General features: G+C 43.6%; 1 protein-coding gene and 1 long non-coding RNA gene across 2 annotated transcripts; both read right to left on the reverse strand.

Annotated features, from left to right (window-relative positions):
* Positions 1-6,482: 6,482 nt before the first annotated feature.
* LOC136545471 (pathogenesis-related thaumatin-like protein 3.5) lies at positions 6,483-7,784 on the reverse strand. Its single transcript, XM_066537488.1, has 2 exons — positions 6,887-7,784; positions 6,483-6,761 (listed from the first exon to the last, which is right to left on the reverse strand). Exons 1-2 carry the CDS (start codon positions 7,624-7,626, stop codon positions 6,623-6,625), a joined length of 879 nt encoding a protein of 292 aa, XP_066393585.1. The 5' UTR covers positions 7,627-7,784; the 3' UTR covers positions 6,483-6,622.
* Positions 7,785-18,853: 11,069 nt separating this feature from the next.
* Positions 18,854-22,418, reverse strand: LOC136545472 (uncharacterized). The gene is made up of 5 exons (XR_010781040.1): positions 22,379-22,418; positions 22,050-22,124; positions 21,813-21,868; positions 19,659-21,481; positions 18,854-19,451 (listed from the first exon to the last, which is right to left on the reverse strand). It is a non-coding gene; the product is annotated as an uncharacterized lncRNA (long non-coding RNA).
* Positions 22,419-24,264: the final 1,846 nt, after the last annotated feature.

Consider the following 24,264-nt stretch of genomic DNA (forward strand, 5'->3'; position numbering starts at 1 on the left):
CCGCCATGCCCACCGCCGTGTGCCAGTCCCCCTGACTCCATCTCCATCTCCTCCTATCTTGTTGCCTCCCTTACTGCCACCACCGCCCCTCCATCTCCCCACTGCCGCGTGCCACCCGTCCCCATCGTCGTCCTCCAGAAGGGGGGATTGTTGCCAGCCGGCCAGCCATTGCCGCCGCCCTCTAGAAGTAGGCCGCTGTTGGCCGGCCATTGCCACCGACGGCCATCTCCTTTCCAGTGGTGGACTGTGATGACCCATAATCTTTGTCGAGGTAATGCTCTTCTGCATCTCTGTCAATTTTTTTGTTAGGGTTAGGATTCAAATTTAGTTTGACTGGATAGAGATTTATACAATTAGTTAGCAAAGATATTTAGTGAAGTTAGTAAATATAAGTTATGTATAGTTTTGCAGATAGCTTTGCAGTTAGCTAGATATGTATAGTTCGTAAAGTTACTTAGTATAGTAAGTATAGATATTAATTTTAGTGTAGTTAGTTAGTATAGTTAGTTAGAATTGTTGGTATAGGCATTAATATTAGATTAGTTAGTATAGTTGTAGTCAGTTAGTTAGTATGCACGACAATTTCGATGACCTGATGAAGTTTCTGAAACGCTTTTGTAGATGGATTGTTGTGTTAGAGTTTTCTACGGAGGAAGTGTTAGGAGAGAAGATGGTATGTTTGAGGATATGGAAGAAGAATTGGAATGGTTTGGTGAACCTCCAAGCTTCAACGAAAGAGACAGAGTGATGGCAAGTGGAGGATAAGTAAAGTGGTCGAACCCCACACTTGCCTAACAAATAGGGGGGAGGAAAATCATCAGCAGCTCACTGCATGTTACCTTGTCCGTCGTATATTGGGGCTCGTTGATGACAATAATGACATTTCGGTGTCTTCTTTACAACAGTCCATATCTAGATTATGATGTGAAGTACAGAAAGGCTTGGCATGCTAAGCAAATTGCCCTGACAATTCATTGGGGTAGTTGAGAGGAAACATACAACAGGGTGCCCCGCATCTTATGTGCAATGCATTACTACAACCCTGGTTTGAAATGGTTTGTGGACACCAGAGGGATGTATTTTTAGAACCTGTTGAGGCATGTCCTCTATAGTGTGTTCTGGTCGTTCGCGCAAATGAAACATGCATTTTAGTTTTGTCGGTCAGTCATACTTGTTGATGGCACTTTTCTGACAGGAAAGTATAGGGGCACCTTGATGATGGCTGTTGCTATTGATCCTAAGGACCAGATAGTACCCATGGCTTTTGGTTTGGCAGAGGGAGAGAACAATGAATCGTGGTCATGGTTCATGCGGCTTCTACGTGTACAAGTGCTTGGCCCATCTCGCACTATATGTTTGATCTCGGACCATCACCCAAGGCTTCTTAATGCTGTAGCTGAGCATATAGATGGGTTCCCGCCTTTAGTGCACAGATGGTGCATGAGACACTTTGTAGCTAATTTCTGGCGGTGTTAGAGGAAGAAGGAGGTATGTAACAAGATAAAGGCTCTATGTTGTATACGTATAGAGCACCAGTTTAAGGAGACAAAGAGAGAACTAGACAAGATGCTAAATGAAACGGAAAAGGCCTGGTTAGAGGCGCAGATGGAACAGAAGGCTCAGTGGGCGTTAGCATATGACGAGGCGTGTTTTAGGTATGGCATTATGACCACTAACTCCTCAGAGTCTTTCAACCGTGTATTCACCGGAGTTCGATCGTTGCCTATGTCTGCAATTGTTGAGTTCTCCTTTCATAAGTGCAACGAATATTTTGTCAAGAGGTGGGAACTTGCGCAGAGGAATATAGCTGAGTAAGGGCATTTTGGAAAGGCCGGAGCAGAATATTTGAAGGAGGCTGGGGAATTGGTCAAGCAGCACACCGTTGAGACGTATAGACCCCGCCGCCATATCTTTAGTGTATGTGGCACAAGCTTGGGCGGCGAACATCATGGTGGATGAAACTGCCGAGTTGCTCTTGAAAAAGTAGAGTGCAGTTACAACGTCCCTCAGATCATGCATGCCCCTTGCTCTCATATGATCACAGCCTGCAGGGCTCGTGGGTATAACTATTAGGATCTGCCATATATGTCACCCTTATATCTCCGTTCGAACACCGTTAGTATTTGGGAGAGGAGCTTCGAGCCATACCTTGACCTGATCCAGTGGTCACCTTATCATGGTTATGACTACGTGCCGCATCTAGATCTAATGAAGGTAGGTAAGGGTAGGAGGAAGAAGAAGCGACTCAAGGGGGACATCGACGCTATGAGAGGGTACAGCGAAGACATGTATGGAGGGAGAGACTTCAACGAGACCCATGGCAGGAATCTTTGCTCTGTTTGCAAAAAATCTGGTCACAAGGCTAGCAGGCATAGAAGACAAGGGCAGCAGGTGCATATAGCATACATTTTATTATATTAATGTTAATTGTTTGCTATGCTATTTAAAACTACTATGTTAGTACATTGAAACCTTAGAACTATGTTTATTATGATATATGTTTATTCTCTAATTTTGCATAATAGTTTATTTCTTTTAAATTTACTTTGTTTTTATGCACTAATGTTCCATCATATTATAGTACTCTTAATGTTTGTTCTAACATATCCATTTGAAATTTGAACCAGGATGGGGATCATCATCCATAGTACCGCATTCTTGAGGTGCACTACGACAAGGACCACCGAGCAAAGCGCCTGTCGGAGCTTCAAGAGGACTTGGTACCTCTTAAACTACGCATGCACTAGCCGCACCACTTGGACGAGCGATAGTGGTCGTACATACAGCGTGCCGGCTTCCTTGAGATCGTTTGAGTCTTCAACACTAGGCCACCGATCCTCGACCCTGCACTCTCACTGCTGCTGTCGATAGGTATGATTTGATACATGTTTGCGATAGTACAAAGCATTGATTTATCTTATTGTTTGAATTAAAAAACTTCTTGTATTGAATTAAAACCCAACAGGTGGAGGCTAGAGACCCACACCTTCCACCTTTCGTGCGGCGAGATGACTATCACGATACAGGACGTGAAGATGATTCTGTGTCTACGGTTGGGAGGTCTTCCAGTGACTGGGATCCTTGATAACGATCACTGGATGGACTTGGTGGAGCAGTTCTATGGCAGAAGACCACCTGAGGATGAGGATGCTAAGATAGCAAAGTAAGAATTTCTACGTTCCAAACATTTACTATTTTGACACCAGCACATATTCTGCAAATTATTTTGCTATTTACATGGAGGGTGTAGTACATAACTTTTATGATGCGTATTATCTTTGTCTAGTTTAATGTTTGTTTTTGTTCCCTCAGCTCTCATGTAGCATCCGGTGTCAGCTCTAATTTAATGTTTGCAAAATATTTCAGGAAAACATCCGGTGTCAGTTCGAGCTGGATAACAGAAAACTTTGAGGTGCCGCTGCACCCAAACGCTCCAGAGCAGGAGATCGAGAGGTATGCTAGGGTATGGCTATGGCACTTCTTAGGCACCTTCCTGTTCCCCGACGCGTTGGGTAACACCATCAGCTAGGCCTTCCTCAACATACTGAGCCAGCCATGAGAGAATATAGGAGCGTACAGCTAGGGCAGCGTGGTCCTAGCATGGATCTATCGTCAGCTCTGCGTTGCCTGTCGACGCAGTGCAGGAGGTGCCAACCTAGGAGGTTGTTCCCACCTACTACAGGTTTGGTGTTGGGAGCGATGGCCAGTCGGGAGGCTCGTTGTTCACGATTTACCTGTAAGTGCATCGATTTTTTATTTTTCTCAAACTTGATGCCGCACTTGTGACTGACTATCCTATTCAATGCAGGCATAGAATCATGTGGACATAGGACCGACTGCTCTGTACATCTGGCAAGAAGCGGAGGTAGTTAGAGGGAACCCGAAGCGGCGGTACAAGCAGTACTCGAACACGCTAGACGTCCTAACACGGCACCATGTAACGACCACTTTGATACTGCTAGTCGGTGTTGTTGCTTTTTTATTATTCCAAAAACCTAACTATAGTTACCTAACTTTCAGGTGAATTGGTGTCCTTGGTCCAGATTCGAGCTAGAGGGATACCTGAGTCCTCGCACTGAGGAAGAGTCGGATGAGTGGCTTTTTAACGGGCCATTAATTTTCTTCCACGTGGTCGAGATGCACTACTCTATAAGGGTGTATAGGCAGTTCGAAAGATTGCAGCCATGCCCACCGCCGTTGTACACAACCAATAGAAAGTTGCACGGGTGCGACAACTAAAACATAATAATTTAGCAGTCATGTGCATACATACAACCACTAACTTACGTTAAACTTGTAGGTACGATCGAAGAAATAGGTATAAGGAGAAGAATTGGGCCTTGACGCACGCCCCATTCATCCACGAATGGGACAGTCGGCAAAGGGTCCTGATCGCCGAGATACCACTGCACAACCAACGCAACTTCGACCGCTACCTCCAATGGTTGCATAGGAGTACCTGCACACATATGCAGGCCCCCTACACTAACAAGCCAATTGATGAGGACGAAGATGAGGATGATATCGCTAATGCGTACGACAAGGCGACAAGGATGGAGACTCAGCTTCAGAGAGCCCCACTACAGAGATACGTGGTAAGAAATTTGAATTTCAATACAACTGCACATCGACGTTCCTATGAATTATAGTGATACGAACTTAGCTCGCTTGTGTATGGAGGCATCACAGTTGACAGGTCTGTCCAACGAAGCAATCGTGCGACTTCATGAGACCAGAGGGGAGCCGCACGACATTCTACACGTCTTCGTCGATGTACGTTCCATTCTCAAAGCCATGACAGTGGTTAAATGGTTCACATGACTCATTCATCCGTGTTTTCTTTTTTTTACAGAAAGTGAGGAGGAGCTGCAAGAAGCTGGCACAGAAGCTCAGTTGCGTGGATACTCCATGGGAGATGCCCTATGACCCGGACCTATCTAGTTCCTTACGCTCGAGCACTATGCCGACACGAGCAGGTTCCTCCGACACGACGACTGGTGGGACCTCTTATTTTCGTACTCCCGGCAATCCAGGCAAGGGTCCTGCGGAGCATGACGTTGAGGAGGACGAGGATGAGGACGGGGAGGACTACGATGCAAACTCAAACAAGCAAAATTCATATAAAAATTGACCTTAGAATACATGGTAATCATAATTCTAACTAACCAATTAAGCTTAACATTGGCAATCATAATCTTAATCCTTCAATCCAACGAACTCATATTTTCCTCCATACCATAACTACTCGTTCAAATCCTTCGATCCACCGCGGAGGCCGAGGAAGAGCTTCATTACCTTGACAAGGACGAGGAGGAGCTTCGAGGAAGGTAGGGAGGGGACTGACAATGGAGGAAAATTCGGCGGCCGACCGTGTGGGAGCCGGGAGGCAATGGTGCGGCGGTGGGGGATGGGAGGCGCGGTGGCGAGGGTTGGGCGGCACGGAGGCGGCTGCTGTGTGGCGCGGAGTGAAACAGAGAGGGAGAAAAGGGACTGGGCCGCAGGACTCTATTTGTGTCATAGCCGCGCCCTGACAGGTGCGTGTCATAGCCGCGCCCTGATCGGTGGCGCGGCAAGGCCTGCCGCGTCAGCGACCAGCGGGGCGGGACGTTGCCATGTACGCACCCTTGCCACGCCGCCATGCATGGCGCGACAGAGTTGTTTCATCGCGCCGTGCAAATAGGCACGTCCAAAAGTGTTAGTTTAAAAAAAAACAGTGTCAATTTTAAAAATAGTTTTAAAAATATGTTAAAAATAAAAAAAAATCTCGGGTGAGAAAGAGGCAAGAGGCAGGGGCGATCCCAGCTGCGTACGACACATGGCAACGAACGGTTGGATAAAAGCCAAACAGTGACCGTAAACAGTGCTGGAGGCTCTCTCCTTCCTCCAATTTTCTTGTGGTTGAGGGAGTACTTACTAATTCTCCTGTTTGGATCCCACAAATTGAACCCAATTACTAGAAAGTGTTCTCCATTTTATTATTAGATTACTTCCGCCGTCCAAAATAAGTGTTGCTATGGTAACAGTATTGGTCAAACTTTTTCAAGGTTGACTAGATTTGTAGCAAATATTGGCAACATTTGTATATCCAAATAAGTTTATCATAAAAATAGATTCAACGATCTATCTAATGATACTAATTATGTACTATAAATATTAATATTTTTTCTTTTATATATTTAGTCAAAGTTGAAAGCGTTTGACTCTCCGGGAAGCTAGAACGATACTTATTTTGAGACGGAGGGAGTACTTTCTCATTCGTCTCAATTCCTAGGAAGAAATGTTAATATTGGGATTTTGAGTGCTCAACGTTTTTCCTAGCTCATTGATTCGTTCCCATCCTCTTACTTATCCTTGGCTTTCTTTACTCAAGTAAGTGGAGAAGATGAAGAAGCACCCAACAGTGCACATGTAACTAACTAGAAATTGGTATGCTTATTTGAGTTCAATTGATCCTTAGTACTTACAAGCCTAATTTACCACAATCACTACTCGTGGTGTCTGCAAAGATTATAATAGTTTACAGAACACGCGTGGGAGCATATATTTGATCACCAATAATCGTGTAATTTACAAGAAAACAGTTGAGAAAATATATATCAGGTTTGTTGCTCTTGTTGGATGGTCAGACTGGAAACTGCAGCGCCGAAAAGATGAGGGGCAGCAGTAAAAGCAGCACGAGCTTGGACGTGATCGGCCATGACCGGCGGCTAGCGTCACTGCAAACCAGCTGATTGTTGTGGTACGAGCACGCTTGTTGCTTCCTGAAACATTCAGAGGAACCACGTAATGAACTTTCTTGTCATCGATCACCACACGAAAAATCCAGAGATGAAAAATCCAGAGGACGGAGGAGCAGAATAATGATGGCGATCGATCGTGTAGCTACCTGCTGGCGCAGAAGGTGATGATGTAGTCGGCGCCGGAGCAGGTGATGAGGCTGCTGGCGTCGTCGTAGGCGTAGCTGTAGGCCGTGGGGCAGGCGTCCTTGAACCTCTTGGAGTAGGGCGTGGGCGGGCACGTGGGCTGGCTCCCGAACCGCCCGCGGCAGCAGTACTGGTCGGTGTCGAACACGTCGCACGCGCTCCGGCACGCCACCGTCCGGCCTCCCTCTCCCTTCACGGCGAGCTCCGGCGGGCACGTCTCGCGCAGGTCGCCGACGCAGCCCGCCGCGCTGCAGTTGCCGCCGCGCCCGTTCACGGGGCGCACCGTCACGGGCAGGTTGAATCCGTCCACCAGGCTCACGTCGTAGAAGTCGCGGTCGGCGGCGAGCGTGAACTCAGCGAGGCTGACGGGCGTGGCGCCCGACGCGCCGCACTTGAGCGACGTCCCGCACGAGCCCGTCGCGCACGTCCCGTTCCCCGACGCGTCGAAGTCGCAACCCGTCCGGCCCCAGATCCGGCCCGACCAGCCACCCGCCGGCGCCTTGAACACCGCTGACTGCCCCGGGCGGAGCGCAAACCCGCCGCCGCCGAAGCTGTCGCCCGGGATCGCGGCTGGCCAGATGGTCGTCTTGCACTGGTTGATGAAGGTGAACACTCCCGCCGACTCAACAACGCCTGGGGAGACGAAGCAGAGGAGAGCCAGAGTGAGCGCAGCAAGGCGAGGAGCGCAGCTTGATCTGTTCATGTTGCCGGCCGGCCCTCGCTCCGCAAGAGCGAGGTCTCCAATGGCAGGTCACGGCAGGTTTGCTGTTTGTGCATGCATTCCCTGGGTTTATGAATTTGAATACTAGCAGCAGCAGCATCCAGCATGGCGAGAAGGAATACGTGAGACGGACGGGGAGGTTGGGCATCGCCGCCGTTGCTCGCTGGCCGGAGCCAAGCAACACCTTGCTTGCGTTGCAGAGCCTGTTCCTCATTCCATCTCCCTCGTTTCATCCCTCCTCGGATTCTTGGTACCATACATTTTTTTTTACCATACATATATGCCTCGGAATCTAGAAGAGCAGAACGGGCAGCAGTAGCAGGGCCCAATTTTACATATGCCCACCGTGGGCCTTTTTGAACTGCACGCACGCCTTCTTTCTTCTGGAAATGTGTGACAGACAGGTGGGCATCCCTTTCTAACGTCTACTAAAGAAAAATCTTAGGCCTACTAGTTTTTTTTTTTTTGTGAGCAAAATCTTAGGCCTACTAGTAGTAGTATTGGCAGCGACGGCCCAAACCTCTATTTTCTGAGCTAGAAAACATTTCTTATAGCCCACATCATGACCCATGTAGCGGGCCGCAGCCTATTTATGGGTGCACAAATCAATTTACACATGTTAGCGTTTTTAGTTGTTTTTTTATTGACCCGTTTGCAGGCCCATTCGGATAGGAGTCAAAACATTCTGAGGGCCTAAATAATTCCACGCATTAACCCATGTAAAGTGGAGCCCAGTATGTATCCCATTATAGCCATTACAGCTCAATTAAAACCACGACAATATATAGCCCAACACGTACGTTTTGGCCCATCATGCACAAGAATTGAAAATCATGAGACAAATATACAGAGAAACAGTAAGCACACTGTTCCAATTGGTCAACAACAACTCACACGAAGCATAATACGCCCTCGTTACAATTTATCAGACGTTTTGGCTTTTCTAGATATATTACTTTTACTTATATATCTTGATGTAATGTATCTATCTAAATGCATATAAAAAACTATGTATTTTTAAAAAAGCTATAGTGGCTAGGAGGCATGCTATTGCGACGACTACAAGAAGGTTGCGTTCGTGACTCCAATTGCAAAGTCCAACCTAGAATTTGCACAACTTCGTTAGGTTATTAGGCCTGATTAATTGGTGTGATGCGATCTGTGAGCAAGGTTTCGAGTTTCTGTCGAATTTGAAGGTTTTTGCTAAATTTTGATGGGTTTTTGTCGATATTTCATCGAGTAAGCGAAATCATTCTGTTCTTGTTCTTCTCCAGATTTTGACTAATACGAATTTGTCGTTGATTTTTCCAACTAGCATGTCGATAACTGAATATAGAAAAATCTCCTTATTTCTTCGTTGCGGTTTCTCACATCATTTTCTTTAAAAGATATTAGATCACCGTGAGAAACTTCAAAATGAGTAATGGTTACTGGTCCATTATTCAAACAAATGATAAACGTGTATACTGGCAGTTCCAATTTTTATTTGGAATGAGATTTACTCAGGCAAACTTTAGGGTATATTCGGCTGGTATTAAATACTGTAGATTCTAGCTGATAAGCGGAACAGGCCTAAGTCGCCGGCCCACGCAGCCACGCTCCCCTATGGCTGCTGAACTGCCACTCTAATCTCCGTAGCCCCAGATTTGCTTTTGCTGAGTGGATCTGACTACATTTTAAACCAAGATGGCTGCCAAACTGCCACTGGCTTTTCTTGGGTTTGCTCTTCTGCAGCTAAGGATGGCAATGGGTAAATCCCCATCGGGTATGGCCACCTCAGACTCATCCTCGCTATAAAAATTTGGTACCGTCAGAATACCTACACCCGTCATGGGTGGGGAATTTTCCCCAGACCCATACACGGCCGGGTAAATCATACCCGTCGGGTCACCCGTACCCGCCAATAATTTATTCACGCACATGAAAATCAATAATTCAACAGCAACCATCACTAACCAAAGCACATAAAATTAGACAAATAATAGCATATAATAATATCTTTTGTAAATTAAGATTCATTTTCATTTAGTTTCTCCTCTACATTAGTCATGATTAATGTAGAAGTTACTGATTATAGGCATGGTTTCGGGAACTTCCAAGTGGAGTATTGGACTTGTTGACTCCATAACAAGTGATGCACTGCAACACTGAAGAAGAGTGTAGCCATCTTGCAAGTACCCTACGTCCTGTTGAAGCAGCATTGCTTGAATGGGCCATCAATCTTATGGTAGATGTGGTGGAAAATGAAAGCTACAACAAGATGAATGCTCGCAACATTGCTATGGTTTTTGCACCAAATATAACCAAGGTTACTGGCAAGCATATTTATTTCTCTCTACCTGCATTACTTTTCAGAATCTGTAGTCTAACCACGGAGCATTAATCTCTTTCGGATGGTGGACCCCTTGACTGCCTTGATACATGTAGTTCAAGTGATGAACTTGCAACCACCACTAACCATGCCTATAAACTTGCTTTGCTCAAAGTTCAAGTTCCTGTAGACCCTCTTGAATGTCTTGGAGGCAAGACCAGAAGGTCAAATGTGTAGTTTTCAACTTGAACAGTACCTGAATCTGTGGAACCAAACCTTAAACAGGATTGTGACAAAGTCTTATTCCCTGCTGTCTTGATCTTTCTAAGTGTACACGACTTCAAATGATCATGTAAGTGCTTAGTTCCATGGTTTGTTTCACCTAAAGATGGCAATGGGGACCCGCGACCCGATACCCGATGGGTATTTACTCCATTAGGGTCTAAATATGGACTTAACACACTACCCACGGGTACGTAAATGGACCAAACCCTTCATCCATCGGGAGCGCCGCCAGCGACTTCAGCTTGGACCTCCGGATCTAGTAGCTTTGGAGTGTTCACGGCGTCGACGAGCTCGGGATCCGGCAACTTTAGGCGTTCACCGTCCTCTAGGGCCTCCACGAAGTCCCTTGACGCCGGAGTGAAGAAGCTAGTTAGTGCAATAGTACGGGGGAGAATATGATATGAAGGGAATTAGGGGAAGGGGAATCACCGTTCTTGCTCCGTCGTCGGCATGGCGTGGCGAGTTCCTGACGCTAGGATGTGAATCTGCTATGCGAATACGATAAACGTCGAGACGAGGTCACGAGGGGTGGATGGGCGGGCGGCGTTGTTTTTTCGGCGGTGGGAGGGCAGGCGTCGACGGCTCCAGAATCCAGGCGACCAGGCGGGTCACGCGGGTGGAACCGTGGGAAAATGGCAATTGGGATAGGGTTGGCAAACCTAGGGTTTTACATGGGCTGGTGGGCTTCTTCACTTTTGGGCCGGGTATTTTTCACCCATGGGTAAATGGGTACGGGGACTGCTAGAACATACCCATACCCGCGTACCCGATGGGTGAAGGGTTTGGTCCATTTACGTACCCATGGGTAGTGTGTTTAGTCCATATTTAGACCCTAATGGAGTAAACACCCGTCGGGTATCGGGTCGCGGGTCCCCATTGCCATCTTTATCTGCAGCTTGAGTTCTTTTTTCCATGCATCGACTTCCAAGACAAATTTTGGTGCGCACTGCCCAGTTTTAGCTCGTGCTGTGCGGCAATCACAGGCATGGTTTGGCCTAAGGATCTGTAGTACGGAAAATTTGTAGAAAGCACCCAAATTTCAGACGAGTTTATTTTCAAAAATTTGATATGGCATGTTCATTTGAACTTATCAGCCGGCTTATCAGCTAGAATCTACAGTATTTTTCTCTCACAACAAAACAGTTTCAGCCGGCTTTAATACCAGCCGAACAGGCCCTTGGTAGATGCGGTCGGCCTGTTCGCGGAATGGCTTAACAGGTGACAGCAAAATAAATTGAAGGGGGTCTTGGGCCACAAGCTAACAGCCTGTTCGTTTCGGTTGAATTGGCTTATAAGCCATGGCTGAAAGTACTGCTGTCTAGTTTGAAGTGAGAGAAAAACAATGTTTAAACCGTAAATTATAAACCATATACGAGCGAATAAGCCTAAACGAACGGGCTGTAAACAGCTGGGCCACCTGCGCTCTCCGTGATCCACGGGCCATGGAACCCTTCTTTAGTTAGGGATTAGAGAACAATTTTTCCCCCACATTTAGAACGAGTCGTTTTTTTTAGGAGCGTGGGCCAAAAAAAATTGTCAGAGGAGAAAAAATAATCAAGTCAGGCAGTGCCGCAGGAACAACACACGACACTGGTGATGCATATGAATCACTGTACCAATTCGTCAAAATGTCATCAGTGCAACAGCATTTGGGCCGAATTCATTTGGCGGTGATGGGGACTCTTGAGATTTTTTGGTTCTTCAGTACTTGGATGGATACAAACCTGTGGGGGTAGCGAAATTATCCGCGCAGTTATTGCAAGGTTAAACTAACATCTCAGTTCACTAATTCATATTCAGTGATTTATTGATATAGAACAATAATAATGTAGGGAACAAACCGAGTTGGGCAGATTGTCCTGCTCAGCTGGTCATCGTCATCATCAGTGCCCGTTATCAGCTGGATCGTTGGTAAATTGTCGTCATCAGGTTGAGCAACGGATGGATCTCCTTCAAAACGGAGTGGAACTGAAATTCACAGCAGACAGGGACTTGGGAACAACTGCGCATGCATGCAGGGCTTTAAGAATCTGTCAATTTTGTTAACGTGCTCATGGCCCCTCATGTCGTCACTCCAGGCAATATCAAAGATTGATGTGCCAAGTTTAATTTGTCCTATAAGAAAAGGTTTCGCCGTTTAATCTATTTATTATATTCAGCTTTATATGTTGCGTGATGTTGACGTTGCAGCGTCGGTCACCCTATGCTTTGATATGTTTTTATTTATGTGCTACCTACCTCAACAAACCGATCCATCCTACTAGCTTGTTTCTACCGCAGTTAACTAGTTGAAAGTCTTCTAGCTTCCTGATGCAATTTCAGCTCTCTGTCCGCATCTTGACCTGAGTGCTGGTTTAATTTCGAGGCTGTTCGCTGGTTGGTTTCTGAGCTGATAAGCCCGACTGGTGATGGTTTGTTGTGAGAGAAAAACACCGTTGGCTGACTGATAAGCCCTGGCTGAAACCAACAAACAAACAAGCTGATTGTGTTCTAACATTAGGATAGATATCATTCTTCTTCATGGTGTAAACTAAGCAGATAGTTAATGTCACAAGATGGGTTGCTCTGCATCAAAGAACAATTCTGAAAAAGTTTTTCAGCCCTCTTAACACAGCGGTAAATTACTGATCCCTATAGGCCTATATACAGGATGTACATGTACTGTGTGTAACACAAAGGAATTTGCTGCGGTTGAGTGCCCATGTCTTGTTTATCACTTCACTCTTCTTCTCTGATTTGTTTTTCAGTATCTTCTGACACTGCCAGGCCGGCAATGCAGAATCGGAACGCATGGAATCTGACGGAGAACAATATCTGATTTCTTTTTCAGGCACATGTGCATGGGGTCATTGGGGGTTGGTGGTTAGGAACCAATCAACCATACCATGTTCGCTTGATCCTATCAGTCATACTTATCAGCTATGATACAGTGTTTTTCTCTGACAACAAAATAACATCAGCTGGCTAATAAGCCACAAAAACGATCGAGCAAATAGGGCTTCTTATTTGACAGGAAAACAACACAGGCAAGTCAATCATGCACATGAGTCAGGTGCTGCCCCTCTGTCTGAGCTGTCCCATGCATGCATGGTTAATGAATAATATATTGTGCTATTGATTAATTTGCATTGTCATACGCTGATCCGCTTGGTGCTGGCACGCTGCCGTTCAGGGATTCCCATCAACTTTTCCACCGGCTCTCTGCACAAATTTTTTTTTGTTGCGTGCTGGAGCATGCATGGATGGTTTACCGTATGTCCGTATATGGATTGATGCGTATGCAGGGCCGTCCCACAAATTTCATGGCCCTTGGGCCAGTAAGAAACTAAGGGTCCGACAATGTAATATTTGAATAGGACGATTAAAGTATATAACTTGTAGCATATATTTAATTATGTCCGCCAATTGATACGCAGGTCTGTTGGTACGCACTGTTGCCTTACCGACGTATGGACTGATAGCATGTAGTATACAGTATACACATGGGTACCCTCATGGGCCCCCAGCCTCATGGGCCCATGGGCATCGCACAAGCTGCCCTCCCCCATAGGACGGGCCTATGCGCGAACACTTTTCACCATGGTATTTCTTTTTGGGTAAATATATACCACCATAGTATTTTTTGGAAAAAAAATCAAATGTTCTTGAAAAGTTTATGAGTTGCTACAAAATCAATCTCATAAAGGGCTCGTTGGTTTGCCCTTGATTCCACCGGAAATCATTCCGGGTGATCAAAGATAGTTCAAATTAACATAACATTCCTGGTTGGAACGATTCCAGAGATGCGAACGGCCCCAAAGGGAGATATGTGAAATATGAGCCTATGGATACAACTTTTAGACCACTGAATGTGCATGCAATGGTTAGCCACTGGTGAAACTTTAAAAAAATATTGTTTTCCGTTTCTACTTAGGACGTATTTGGCTCAAAGAGAAGTAAAACTTTATAAATTTGACCAACGGCAGGCCAAATTAAGTACGTTCCCTTTTGAGGGTGCTATATGATGCTACTCTGTTTTGTTTTCAAATTTTAGGACGTACCAAGGTCAAACAAAAGCCAAATTTTTTTTAAGTTTCAGCAATGGTTAACCGAATTATTACAAGCACATCCAGCTGTCTAAAAGTCTTTATTATGATATTGATTTTGTATAGCGACTAGTAATATGTTATATACACCAAGATAAATAGTTAATGGACATATTTTAGTTTTGAAGAAACTTTTGAACCACATTTTTATGACTTTATGAGGGCACAACAAAGTAAGCACCAGCCATTACATACCCTTATAAATTTATTTGAATTTTACAATAAATTTTGTTGGCAGGTAACTTAATTCTAATTTTTGAAAATATATACTCCATCCATCCCAAATTATAAATAATTCCAAGAATCTCGAAGGGTCAAAGCATTTCAAATTTGACCAAAATTATAGAAAAAATTATAAAAATCTATGGCATCAAAAGATATACTATGAAAATATAATTAACGAAGAACATAATGATACTTAATTGATATCATAAGGGTGTATTAACCATCAACGACAAAAATTGAAGATGTGCGACCGTGTGCCATTCCTGATCGGAAGCAGTAGGAGTACTAGTACGGTCGCAATCCGGAAACCATGCCATTCCTGACCGAGATTGACCTTGTGGCAAAAGGCCAGAGCCCGAAGGAGTAGGCTGTCTCTCCGGTAATAAATAGAAAAATTGGCAATCCCGACGGGAGTGAGCAAGCAGCAATTTGCAGTATTCTCAGCCGGGCCCCACTTGCCAGCCTATTGGGGACAGCACCGGGCGATCGTTTCGGGACAGGTCGCCGCCGGTGGTCCTGTCCATGGCTGAAAAAACGAAGGATGCTTTGCGCTGATGCAGATTTATATTTCGCTCAAACGGTACGGCTGGGCCAGTCAGTCTGTTCGCTTATTGGTTTCAGCCAGCCCAAACTAGCCAGTCAACAGCATTTTTTTCTTACAATAAACCAATACCAACCAACTCAAACTAGTCCAAAAACCAACCAACGAACAGGCCGAGTGTCCCTTCTGGCCGCTGCCACGACACACGGGCACCACACCAAAGCCTCGAGCTGCACGTAACGGTTGTGTGTGTCGGAGTGACGGGAATGCCCCTGGCCCTGGGCTGGGCTCCACCTCTCGACCCACGCCAACCACCGCGGCGTGGGGTGTGTCGGTGACAGGAGGCTCGGAGGACTCTCTCCTCTCTCTGGCCACACGCCACACGCCACGGCCCACGGCCCACGGCTGCTTGAAAGTTGAAAACGAGATCCACACACCTCACGGTCACGGTCACGGTCACGGCACCACCTGCTATAGCACGCACAGGCACACGGCAGCAAAAAAGAAAAGTGGAGTGTCTCTACCATGTTGGCCCATTACCTTTTCTTGTCGGTCGCTAGGGCCACAGCCAGAGATACCCAGGGACTCTCTCTACCTGTCGGTTGGCTGTTACTGCTACTGCTTGGTCCCATGCGTCAGCCCCCTGGATTAGCAAGCCCAGCGTGCGGTTTATGCCGCGATTTGCTTATGAACTCGCAGCTGATAAATTTCCTGACCGCAACCACATTTCGTCATGGTTGGGCCACTCTTACCGTTGAATACAAAAACAAATATATTTAGCTTCACCACTCCGGTGTGAGGCTCCCCTCACATGATGGCATGGCATATATATATATATATATATATATATATATATATATATATATATATATATATATATATATATATATAGAACTACTATCCTGTAGCTGGCTACAGAATAACTTATTCTGTAGCCACTTTGAGTTACGATAATTACTATGTTAATTTACGAGATTATAGTAACTCCTTACTAAGTGGTTTAATATAACGTTATGGTAAATATCCCCATGTGTTATAGTAACCCAACTATTGTAAAATATGTATTGACATTATGGTAAATTAGTATATAAAATTATAGTAAATGGAGGTGGCTACAGAATAACTTATTTTGTAGCCGGCTACTGAATAGCCTCTCCCTATATATATATATATATATATATATATATATATATATATATATATATATATATATATATATATATATATATATATCTTTTTCGAGCATGAATGAGGTGAGAGAATTGCGTGATGGAATGCAACGCACTTATTTATGAGACCATGTTTGGTTAAGGATAACCTTACCCCACTTAGAGTAGTGGTGATGATGTACCGTACCATATATGATCACATTTTCCATCAATTCTAAGTAATGTATCCATAGCCATGTTGTACTCTGTATTAATTTACCCATTACCTAGAGTATACTACATCTATATCAAGGTAATACTATACACATTTAATACCAACTATTAATAAATATCCAATTATATTATAACTTTGCAATAGTTATTTTTTCGTCATGTGTGTTTATATTTGTTGGGAACCCCTAAATGTTTAACGGTTGCAAATATTTTAATAACCTTGATATTGTTGGCACTGAGAGATGTGCGGAACAGAACAATAACTATTATTACTCCAAAAAAAACACAAATCTTGTTGTGTACAATATTATAGTGTAGGGGTACGTTACTCCCTCCATTACGAAGTAAATGATCTTATAGGTTTGAGCATGGAAAATTCTGAGGAGTGCAAACATGTGCTGCATAGAAAAAAAGTAAGAGAGAGACGGAGAGACAGATAGATATGTATTGAAAAAAGAGAAACATGTACAGAGAAAAAGAGAGGTGCATTGGGATGCTATAAGGTCACTCACAACCATGAAACTAGATGGTTTCTATCTTTATTATTAACTAGTAAAGGGCGCGCGCCCTCGCGCGCGAGGATAAAGGACTATGGTCAGAATAATTAGTGTATCATGCACATGTCGTAGGCACGGTCATTTGCGTAGTAATACAATGGTGCAGGCATATGGCAGTGGCACTGGTAGTTTACAGTGTACCCTAGGAGCCGATCCAGCTGGCTGTAACTAACAAATTGTAGATGGAAGCCTGATAGCCTGGATATTATACGGTAACCAGGCCTGAAGGCGAGCAGATAAGCTTACGACAGCATTGGACAGTTCTAACTAACAATAGATAAGAGTGCAATGCCCTGGCTATTATACAATCAAGGGGCTTCGAAACGGGTTTCATGGTTATTTGTACAGCACTATAAAGTAGCTAAATATGAATACACCCTTCATTGCCAACAATTTCTCGCATGTTGTAATAGCATTTTACGAAAGCTTCAGGTAACCAAAACAGAGTTAAAAAAAACACCTTTATACTGCAAAAGAGCTCTTCTGTATGAACCAGTCAAGGATATCTCAGATGATCCGCACATTGTCCCTCAAATAACTTATAAAATGATCAGCATCAAAGATGTCTCCAAATTTCCTGCTGAGAATATATAAGTTTTCAGAACACGACAGTCTGGCAGGAAGGAAATTACGTATTTAAGTAGGCCGTATCATGCGAAAGTGGAGCATAGAATCATTTCTTAACTGAAAAGTTGCTTGGAAGAGATTGTAAATTAAACCTAGAAACAGCTCTAAGAGACCCTAATTGACAACCGCCTTTTACACGAAGCCAAAACAGCTCTAAGAGTTACCTGAACGAAAGATGGGCAACGATTGCATTCTCACAGTAGCCATAACAACTACAACCTAGAGAAAGCTAGGTTCATGGATGAAAACGGTACAGAAATATTCCGAACCGACCGCTTTCGTTTTCTATATTATGATACCATTTTCTATATTATGATACCGTTTCCGAATTTCGCCAAACATAAAAATTTGTCATTTTCAATTGGTTTCACAACCATTTTCAACCATTTTTTGTACTCTTTAATTGCTAAAATGTAGAAATATCCCGAACCGACCGCTTCCGTTTTCTATATTGTAATACCATTTCCGACTGTTTTTATCCTTAGCTAGGATAGCCCAAATGTGATTCTATAATTACATTTCAGATGGGCAGAACATAGCAGCTACCACAAGCATAAAATTTGAGCAGTGTAGGCAGAGGCAAGGCTAAAGGAAAAATTAAGATGTCCACCTCATGAGCAGCTGCTGCGTTAGAGCAGGCAATATGGCAGCAATGGAGGTATTCAGAACATCGACAATATCATTATTCAGGTGCATGGAATAATATCCACCATTAGTTTGACGAGGGGAAAAAATCCATGCATCATAGAAGCATAGGTATGGTACAGCACGAATAAGAAACAGTGATGGTCGATATAAACGGTCTTGTCGCAACATAAAATTTCATCCAATAGAAAAGCTCAAGTGGTGTCAAGGATTGAATCTGATCATTGTGAAAAGAAGCTCGCAGGTAGACGGCAGGAGATACCAAAAAAAAATTTGGCAAATGGAATTGCGCACTGTGTATACATGATGCATTAAGCCACATGCTGAGAATGGCCTCACCTGAGAATGCCCTCAGCTCATTATGCTGAAATTGATCTTGCATGGTTGCTGGGTCCTGCAAGGAAGCATACATACATGGTTTCAGTCTAGACATGACAAGAAGGGAAAAGGAAAAGTGGCCTGTTATGATTATGGAGTGCACAGATAAGAGAGGCCAGAATAACAGTTGAAAGGCAGGAAAGTCCAATCTTAAAAATGAGCACCAACCTGAGCTGTGTAAAAAAGGCTGCAACGATGCAAAACTTGTCCTGTCTGAGAATCCAAAAGGACCCTGCTAGAGGGAAGGAAAAAAAAGATTAACAAATTAGGAAACCTAAATTGGAACGGGCATATACGTCAGATTTAAGAAAGTAAAATGCATGTATTGGTAGATGCAAAGAACAGTAGGCACTTCCTTTTTTCAGTCCCCTAAAAAAACTAACTCCTATTGGATCCCAGTCCTTAGCCGATGACAGTGTAACTCACTTTTTCTGAAACGAAAGAGTGAACCAGTTGAGAGGCTTTGATGTGCAGGGAAATAAACCAAATGAACTATGTCAATCAAGTTACCACTATTTGGACAGGTAAATAAAATCATTCCCCCATATGTAGGCATATGGTTTGGACGAACTATACACAATTTCAGCAGTTGGTGAGGCCATTGTTCTTGTTAAATAAATTTAATGCAGTAACAGTCATGAGCGAAGCATATTATTCATGGCAATAGTACGAAAACCGAAACAAAATAGAATATCATAATTGACTACATTAAGCCAACCTGTACAAACAGCGGAACCTTTCTCTGTTGCTGTAGCAGCATGTTCCATACTCCTGACCAAGATAGAAAAATTCCACTATTAACAAATATGAACAATATATAAGAGTTAGGATCATAGTAACAGTAAGACCATGCTATGAGTAGGATACCCATATAAGCATGAATTGCTCTGTTTACCTAAAACACATGGAGATCGTGCAATATGCAGAAAAGAAATTTTAGGCATGTCATGAATGAAGATAGAAACTGAAGATTTGTACCTGGAGATCAGTGACTTTCATCTGTGCCCATAGCACCTAAAATTAATCTCACGCATACTAAAGGAAGATATGGCAATAGGATGCTCGAAATTACATATCCAACAAATATACAGCCTACTGGTCTGAAGAAAACATTGCAATTATTAGTGCAACTGCAACATTGGTTGGAAAAAGGTGCATGAGCTTTCTTCTTACGAAGCAGCAGGCAAGCGTCGTCGATGTTCCCAAAAAATATCAACGGAAACATTAACTGGACCAAGATAAAAGCAAGTAGAGCACAAGAAAGCACAAAATTCATACCCAAAAAAACAGAGAAACAGGAGAACCAAAAGTGACCGCCTACAACCAAAGTGTATGTTAATGTAATCCTTGGGAATAGGGCATGTGCTCAGAAACGACATTATATAATCTGACATCACAGGCAATGATCACAGGTAACGAACAGGCAAAGGAATAAATCATCACAGGCAATGGCAACACAACCTCAGATCTCATACTTAAGAGCAAATTGCAGCCGCATAGTATGTGACTAAATAGGCAATCAGTGGTATCTCTCATTGGTGTGTCCAAACTAAGCAAAACAGATCAGGCAGGAATGATTGCAAGAAAACACAGGCAACCAATTGACCATTGCCTCAGCTATCATGGGACAGGCTGAAAGAGACGGCAAAAACTGTACCAACAGTGGCCATGGTCATTGCCTAAGTTGTCAACATAGTAAAAAGATGTAAGAGGAAGAATGATCATAGGTCATGAGCATTGCCTCAGGCATGTAAAAACCAAGAAGATGTAATCTGTGCAAAGGAAAACCATGATCATTACATGGAACACAAATAAACATAATTTACAGTGCAATCATCATAGCAGTAGCCCATTCCCTCAACTCTAAACGTAACAACAGTCCTGACTTCGTACTCATGACTGCACATGGCTGAAATGCAAACAATGAACCCAAAACATCAGCATTGCAGTGCACATGGTGTGAAACAAATATCAGTGACATGCTCATGTGCTCAGATCTCTGTCATAACCGAACCGAGCAGATCAGGACTTACAGAACAACAAAAATTCACAGTAACCATGTAGATCGGTGGGAGAAAAGGATGAGAATACCAGATCAGGAGAGAGGGAGAGAAAGAGAGGGGGAGTAAACCAGGACGGATCGAGGGAGAGCAGAGTGGAGTGGCATGGTAAAATTTAGTTGGCAAGCATGGAACAGCAGAGTGGCTTTGGAAAGGAACCCTTTTTTCTAGCAAGAATAGGTAAATATCCCACCGCAGACCAAAGAGGAAAAGAAGAATTAAACAGAAGAACTTGAATCAAAGAATCACAGAAAGTGAGAAAAATAATCGAGGAATGAATGCTAAGGGAGGACAACAGCCTGGCGTCTCCTTGCTGATTGCAAGGTAACCAGGTAAGAAAAAAAGAAAGAAAAAAGAACAACAGAACCGCGGAAGCATTGCCAAGGAAGAAGGAATTGGAAATTGATCCATCCACCGACAAAGGCGATCAGCAATTATTATTCTGTCAATCCTCCCGCAGCCTACATCTGGTTTGTTGGAGCAAAAAGATGCAGCCATAGGTTCAAAGTGTCAAATCAGGTTAGTACCCTCCCTCCTTCACTGAACCTAGGATATTTACACATGTAGGTACCAATATAAAGCAATGAGAGGTCTATAAAAGGATGTAGATACACCAAGCAGAAGGTATCACAAATGAGATTATTGCCATAATCAATCGTTATCACACAAATAAGATACTACGTACCTCAACAGTTAAGCTTTTTGGCATAGGTAGTTCACACCCAAAATGTTGTTGGTTTCCTGCACAGAAGAAACGAATATTTTTTTACCCTAAAAAGTGAGAACTAAAAAGAGATTGCAATCATGAAGACTAACAAGAGACTGGAATCAATTAAAACCTAAGAACTTTGGAAAAGTTCTATATAACACTATGCTGATTTTAACCAACGCAAGGTTTTAACTGTCATGTTGTATCTCTTTGACTGGAACTATCTATTGTTTGTACGTAAGGAGGTGCATCGAAACTAAACAAAAAAATTCTTGTAGCACGTTATAAATAGTAATTTAGAGGCAATACTTGTTTACATTTGTAACCTAAAACATCCGAGCCAAAAATAGCTAAAATCATTACCTGTCGAGGCCGCATCTCAGAACACCCGATTGCAGCTCAGAATACCAGGCGACGACCTAGATCAGTGGCAAACCCAGATCAGTGCCAATCTAAAAAAGATATAAAAAAAGGGGAAAATGCCCACAACTGTCCGCTGACCAGTACGTGTTCCCCTTGCAACAAAAGGAACGAATGTATTGATATGTTCATCAGTGCATAATAGATAGAGAGATGGGGACGGAGATTAGGAGCAAGCACCTGTCTTCTTGAACGAATGGAATCAATCCCTCAAACTCCAATAGCAGTTCACAGTGCAGCAGCAAAAAGTGAGAACTAAAAAGAGATTGCAATCATGAAGACTAACAAGAGACTGTAATCAATTAAAACCTATGAACTTTGGAAAAGTTCTATAGAACTATATGCTGATTTTAACCAATGCAAGGTATTAACTGTCGTTCTGCATAAGGAGGTGCATCAAAACTAAACAAAAATTTCTTGTAGCACGCTATAAATTAGTAATTTAGAGGCAATACTTTTTTACATTCGTAACCTAAAACATCGGAGTCAAAAATAGCTAAAATCATTACCTGTCGAGGTCGCATCTCAGAACACCCGATTGCAGCGCGGAATAACTGGCGAAGACCTAGATCAGTGGCAAACCCAGATCAGCGGCAATCTAAAAAAAGATATCAAAAAAAGGGGGAAATGGCCACAATGTCCGCTGGCCAAACACCACGCACACACCTGAATAGTACGTGTTCCCCTTGCAACAAAAGGAACGAATATATTAATATGTTCATCAGTGCATAATAGATAGAGAGATGGGGACGGAGATTAGGAGCAAGCACCTGTGTTCTTGAACGAATGGAATCAATCCCTCAAACTCCAAGAGCAGTTCGCAGTGCAGTTAGGGTTTCGTGGAGCAGACGCGGACCGGCGAGAGCAGCCAGTGCCGTGGGGCAGGCACGCTGGCGGCCACCGGCGGTGTTTGGTAGCACCGCGCCGTGGCGGGGGACCGCCGCCGCCGGGTTTCACGCGCGCCGCCGCGCACCAAACCGGCAGGGCCGTCGCCCAGGCAGCGCACCGCGCGGGGCGGCGCCCGGCCCCTGGCAGGCACGCCGCGACGCCGGGAGAGAGGAGAGGTAAGGAGGTAGGAAGGGGCGGAGGCGGCGGCAGGGGTGGAGGCGCTACGGGGCGGGAGAGCGTCGGGGTCGGGAAGAACAAAGAACTATCGGGAAGGAGAATCTGGAAGACGAAATAGAAGCCGAAGTATTTATTTGGTTTTCTGATTTCGAACGAGAAGCCGATAAGCAGGGTAGGAGCCAAAGAAGCGAACAAGAAGCGCGAGAAGGCGCTTCAAGCAGAATCGGCTTCAACAAACAATCTGGACCGTCCATCACAAGATCTAACGTGTGCGAAGATTTCGGGCCACGTGGAGGGTGGCTCCGCCCGAGGAGCTGGCCATCTTTTTGGCTTTTAATTAACTAGATGCCAACTAAGGCCCAGTTTACTTCCCAAAAATTTTGCAAAATTTTTCACATTCCCCGTCACATCGAATATTTAGACGCATGCATGAAGTATTAAATATAAATAAAAAATAAAACTAATTACACAGTTTAGACGAAATCCACGAGACGAATCTTTTAAGTCTAATTAGACTATGATTGGACACTATTTGCCAAATAACAACGAAAATGCTACAGTACCCATTTTACCAAAAATTTTGGAACTAAACTGGCCCTAAGAAAAAAAAGATGATGTGACACTTCAATTAAAGAAGAGAGATAAGGAAGTGGTTCCTGAGATAAGAAACCAAGTCTACACTAGAAAAACAAAGACATGAACAGATGTGCAGGTGTTCCTCCGTCTCATAAAAATAGTCGCTCTGGGACTCATTCTGGTTATACTTTCTTAAGTTTGACTAGAGTTGTAGAAAATATTATCAACATTTTTATCTAAATAAATTTATTATAAAAATATATTCAACAATCTGTCCAATGATACTAATTGTGCAATATAAATATTAATATTTTTATGTATATATTTAGGCAAAGTTAATTTTTTTTGACTTTTCGAAAAGCAAGAATGACACTTTTTATGAGACAGAGGAAGTATATGATAAAGAGATAAGATATATGATTGGACAAAAAAAAATTGTAGAAACTATACAAGGAACATAATTACCCGTTGAAAATATCTAAATAACCGCATATATTGTTGGTACTAAGAGACTAATGGAAGAGAACAATAACTATTACTCCAAAATAACACAAATCTTGTTGTGTACAATATTATAGAGTATGTTACATATAATAACCATAGCAGTCTTGCATTACGTAACCTTTTGCTTTTCGGTATCAGTAGAACCTGTCATAAAAAAGGAATTACTCCAATGTTATCATTGTTCTATCTAAAGTAATTAGCTCAGTAATGACGAGCCGTTGGGCTTATTTTATGGGAGCACACATGCCAC

Source organism: Miscanthus floridulus, chromosome 3 (genome assembly GCF_019320115.1).
Source record: "Miscanthus floridulus cultivar M001 chromosome 3, ASM1932011v1, whole genome shotgun sequence".
NCBI lineage: Eukaryota > Viridiplantae > Streptophyta > Magnoliopsida > Poales > Poaceae > Miscanthus > Miscanthus floridulus.